This window comes from Emiliania huxleyi (genome assembly GCF_000372725.1).
Source record: "Emiliania huxleyi CCMP1516 unplaced genomic scaffold EMIHUscaffold_1017, whole genome shotgun sequence".
Classification (NCBI taxonomy): Eukaryota; Haptophyta; order Isochrysidales; family Noelaerhabdaceae; genus Emiliania; species Emiliania huxleyi.
This window is the reverse complement of record NW_005202322.1, coordinates 1-5,291: the sequence shown is the minus strand read 5'-3', so window position 1 is coordinate 5,291 and position 5,291 is coordinate 1. Positions and strand designations below refer to the sequence as shown.

General features: G+C 59.1%; 1 protein-coding gene across 1 annotated transcript; it reads right to left on the bottom strand.

Moving 5' to 3' along the window:
• Nucleotides 1-4,319: 4,319 nt before the first annotated feature.
• On the bottom strand, nt 4,320-4,979 carry EMIHUDRAFT_460323 (hypothetical protein; the record flags this gene model as incomplete). Its single annotated transcript, XM_005793310.1, has 1 exon — nt 4,320-4,979. The coding sequence occupies one exon, from the start codon at nt 4,977-4,979 to the stop codon at nt 4,617-4,619; it is 363 nt and encodes a 120-aa protein (XP_005793367.1). The 3' UTR covers nt 4,320-4,616.
• Between the last annotated feature and the right edge of the window lie 312 nt (nt 4,980-5,291).

Here is a 5,291-nt window from a genome sequence, read left to right as displayed (position 1 = left end):
TGGTGTGAGGCCGCTGTGCATGATCTCCGGCGAGGGGGGGAATGGCCTCATCCGTGCAAAACTGTTCAAATCTTAATAGTAGTGAAGAAATTTTGCCTGGTTGAGCCCCCCCCCCCCCTCCCCTGCGCTCATTCCCTGCCCTCTCCCACCACACACTCCGTCAGAGCCCCCCCCCCTCTTGCACAACAGGAATGTTGACAATTAACCCTCATCCCTCTCTCGCCATCGCCTGCAGGTGCAGGGAAATGCGAAACGAAAATTGATGGGCTTGCCCATCCCGGAGTGGTTCGATCCCACGTGAATCCGAGACGGTGATGGGAGGCGTCTCGGCGGTCTCAGACCCAGTGAGGTAGTGCGCCAGACTACCCCGGATCCTGCTGAACAAGCTCCTCTTGTAGCTCGATCGGTCACACCGCCATCGCCGTCGGGGAGAGGGGGGACGACACTGCTTCGGCAGCGTGCACCTCGATCCTGTACCGTCCGTGTTTGTTATGACCCCCCCCAATGAACACACCAGTGAGGGTGGGCGAGACGATCGAGGGGTCCCGTACCATGCGGAATCGACCCTATCCAGTGCTCAAGTGCTCAAGAAATATTGCCCGGCCGTGCATGAAGTCCGTTTCGATCTGGAGGAGACGGGTCAACCCCGTGAGGACCAGATCAGGTTCACATTGTCGTAGCCGGAGGGGATGTTGACCTTTAGCTCTTGGGGCCATGTGTTTGGTTTTTTCCCATCAGACCACTCGGGCAACTTTTACCAAATGCCAAAGTTGCACTTGACCACTCGGGCAAATTCGATTGTGACCGCGCAAGATAAAAGGGGGCTCGAGCAGGTTGTTCTTTGGGTCGAGCTTATCGGCGTTCGGCTCGCCCTTGGCGTTCATCCAGCAGGTCGCCGGCACGCGACTGGACGGAGCACGAGCGACGGGCGCAATGTGAAAACTGGAGCATAGAACGAAGGTCGCCAGCATCGGGCAGCGAGCGGGGAGAGAGCCGGTGATGGCAGATATCGAAGAGCGAAAGTTGAGCAAAAAGAATTTACCGGTAGCCGAAAAAGCAGATGCGTACATTCCTGTCGTGGTCAGGTCCGGCAAGGAGAGGTACCGTATTGCCGTGTGGGAATCGTCACGTTCCATTCAGGGAACTGTCACCACATACGTCTTTTGCCCACGCTGATGCTGGCAACACATTGCTGCAGTGTAATGACGGTGCTTGGCGTGAAGCTAGGGCGTTACCGCGGTGCGTGTTCCGTCTGTATGTGTGCAATACATTATCAGTTGGCTTGACTACTATTCATTCCGGCGCCGCGCGTCCACGGAACCAGGCATCGCAGAGGCGCATATGCTTCGCCGAAGACCTCTGCCACTCTGCGAGTGCTTCCGAGTGCGGCGGGCACATCTGAGGCGTCGCTTGACGAGCAGTGGTCTTGTTGTCATAGCCGCGCGAAAGCACCGCCGTCGGAAGCGTGCGACGGAGCTGCGCAGCCATCTGACACATTCGCGAGATGATGTGGTCGGATGCCGAGGATGCGTCGCCTTTAGTGGAGCCTTCGCGATAGACGAACCATGAGCGCAGCTGCTTGGCAGCGCGGTGGCGCTCCCGCCATTCGTTGGTGGTCACACCTTCGAGCGCCGCGAGCATTTGCTTGAAGGCTGGCACACGTCTGCCTATCATGAGAGGCACGATGAAGCCGACGCGGCAGTAGTCGATGCTCTCAGTGTGCGGTAGGTACGCAAAGTGCGGTATTGGTTGCCCTGAGTTGTTGTGGTTACCCACGATGAGCGGCAAGCAGCCGCCCCGCGATGCGACCGCCATCGTCTCGCCGATCTTGCGGGTCGACATGTCGTCACCCGCCGCGACTACGCAGAACTTATGCCTCATCATCTCTTCCAAGTACAGCTCGTGGCTCAGCCGCACCGGGTCGAGCTGGCCACGAGCCTTGCGTACCACGGCAGGAACTTCGTGCGCGGCGAGAATGCGACACTTGCTGAACACAGCTTGCGTCGAGTTTTCCCGGATGATCCTCTGTATCATGTTCCTGTCGTTTGCACACGCCTGCTCTGGAGAGAGCTTGGAATCGCCGCAACCCTCCACGGTGTGGGCCTTACAGAGTGCCACGCAATCGGCCATCATGAAGTCGTAAACGTCCCTGAGAGGCGGTAGCAAGCCGGCGCTTATGCCTCTCAATGAAAATGTCGTGTTCCCAATGAAACCGCGGCCGCGCAGGAAGTTGTCGCACACGCGCCCGTAGCGTGCAAGGTTGATCACGTCTGGAGAGATGAGAGTGGCTCGTGGGTCTCCCTGCAGATCGCGCCAGAGGTTCCATCTCACGTTGTTGATGTGTAGCTGCGGCATGTGGCCGGCAAAGAACAGAAGCTTCCGTTCCGCCCAGGGCACGAGCTTTTGACGCGCGGCGGATGTATCGCTGGTGGTCAGCCAGCTCGGGGACGCGACCACAAAAGGCGCCACCAACGGTAAACCAAGCTCCCCAATTCCCCACATGACCTCCCGAACGAAGCGAAGGCATGGCGAGGGGCGGATCTTTGTGTGCTTGCCAGAGCGCTGGTTGAAAGACGTGGCAAACCACACAGCGCCACATCGTCTCAATGTGCTGTCATTGGCTTTAGGGTACATGAGGTCAAGCTGGTGCGTGAGCTCTGTGGCTGCCGACCCAAGCGGATTCTGATTCCGCGGAAACCGATTGCTGTACGTCAAGCTGGAGTTGAAGTAGATGACATCTGCTTCTGCCGAGCTTTGCACACGCCATGGATGGCTTTGAAGCGCCCTCTGCACCCACCAGTGCACTGCGTATTGGTCCTCACGCCAGCCACTGTCGGTCAGCTTGTCGGCGCTTGAAGGCTGGTGCACGTACACGTTGCAGCGACGCGGTGTGATCGGGCCCGGTGCTGCCTCGGCAGGCCGTGATGTACGGCTAGTCGCAGCGCCAAGCTCGGCGTTTGGAGGCCGAGTAGCGTCGTGAGCCGCATGCATGACGGCGTGGACTGAATGGGTATGCACGAGTTTGCCTTTCGGTCCGCGCCCGTGGTCAGCACATAGCCCGGGGCTTTTCGGCGATACCTCCCAAGTCTCAGCTCCAAGTGCTACAATGCAGTTCGAGACTGCTGGCAGAACGATGCCTCCGTGCTCGGCCGCATTTCCCCGTGGACGCCTCTCTGTTTCGATAAAATCTCTCTCTCTCTCTCTCTCTCTCTCTCTCTCTCTCTCTCTCTCTCTCTCTCTCTCTCTCTCTCTCTCTCTCTCTCTCTCTCTCTCTCTCTCTCTCTCTCTCTCTCTCTCTCTCGTTTCATGAACACATCAGTGAGGGAGGGCGAGACGATCGAGGGGTCCCGTACCATGCGGAATCGACCCTATCCAGTGCTCAAGTGCTCCTCCCGTTGGATATAAAATGAACTCGGGGGCACGGGACGCGGCACAAACGGGGCACAAACGCCAGGCTACAAAGACGGGGAGGCACGTAGTGACGCAGGGGAGTCTAGGCGATCGGGCTTCATTGGGATTTTTTGCCCGCTCGCCCAGTAAATTCGAAAGAAATCCCGATATTTCTTTTGCTGGGGACGCCACTTCGTGGCGCTCGGGCGCTTGATGACACTGCGCACGCTCGCTGTCGCTGGCAAATAAACCAACACCCTTTTCCTGGCTCACAAGCTAAAGATGTTCACGGGCCCCCACAGGGAGGTCTTCCGCATGGGGAGCCCCGGGTACTTCTTTAGCTGTACTCGTCTCTAGGCAGGGCGGGCGGTGGAACCCCGAGACGGGATGTGCTGAGTGAGGACCCGTGTATGTGCAAGGTGTACCAGTGTCGTGTCCACTAGCTCCGAGTAGAGGGGGGCGGGCGTTCTGCACAGTTAAGGGGAAACCCGGTACACGGAGCCAACCCTCGGAGACCCGTGTTTACTTTACGGCCCTTTCCTTTCCCTGCGAACGCGCACCCCCCCAGGGCTAGGGCTCTCTTGCCCGCAACCCGATACCGATCATCTGGCCCGCTGGGTGCGCTTCTTAGCTCCCCGGCCCTGGATGTGAGGTTACCGACACGCTGCACTCCAAGTGCTCCAAGTTTTACGGACGACTACTGGGGCGAAATGCAACTCTCTTCAGCGTGTCATGCTTGCGTCCCCTGCCACGTGCCAGCAGTGGACGCTTTTCTACGATCCGTTTCCTTGCAGCTAAACTCACGACGGTTTTTTGGGTTTATCTTGTGGGTAGGTGGAAAGTGGCAGAACTAAAGTAAAGCCGTAGAGGGCAGCACAGCACCGGCACCTTCCCCCCTCCCCGGTGCTATGATCGCGCTCACGTAAAATGTCAATAAAAATCACGGTTGCGCGCAGGCAGGCAGGCTGGCAGGCGGCAGGCACCGCGACAGTACATGCAGGTAGAGGCCCACCCCCGCCTAGAGCGCGCAGGAGGCGGCCACACACACACACACACAAACACAGCAAAACACCAATGCAAACAAAGACAGCATTACGACAGTGTACGCGCGGCATGACAACCGAGCTGGCCCCGCCCCCAAAGGAGAGGGGACCCTGCGACCTCCCAAGGATCGCTCTACGTCCGATCTACTCGCGTGCATTAGGGGTATAGGAATCCTATGGCGGTCAGAACTGGGTGGGATCGAGGACAAACGCTCCCATCGCGCCCGCGCCCGCCGCCATCTTTTCCGAGACGCGGCGCAACTCGCGCAACTCGCGCTCACGATCCTCGCGCTCGACGACCTTGGGCACCACGAAGCTACGCCAGCAGTCCAGCAGCTCCGGCCCCGCGCGGCCCTCGAAGCGCTCCTCGTCCCACGCGATCAGGTAGCCCAACCGCATCACCTCGACAGCCCGCTTGCGAGCCGCCTCCGGGAAGAGCTCGTGCGACTGCGGCGACCACTCCGCCGCCTTGAGGATGAGCCTGCCCACCTCCACCGCCTCGGCCGCTGGCTGCAGGTTGGCCGGCCTGAGGGGGGGCAGAGGCATGGGAGGTGTTCAAGGAGAGGCTCCGGGGAGTGGGCGGAGATACCATCGCATAGCGCACCTTAGTGCGAAGGTCCTTGGTCTTCGCCCGCCACCTGCACGTCCGAAACGGCCCGTCGAGGTCGTTTCGTTTGAGAACGATCGTCCCCCGAACTTCGCCGTTTCATTCAAGGCCCTGCGAAGACAAAGATAAGTGGATTCTTGTACCGGTGGAAACCGAACTTGCCGCGAGCGGTCGGAAATCCGAATTTTTCTCTCTACGAGATAAGAGGTAAGTCTTTCGCTCCTCTCTAAAAAGTGCAATGGTTTCTCTCC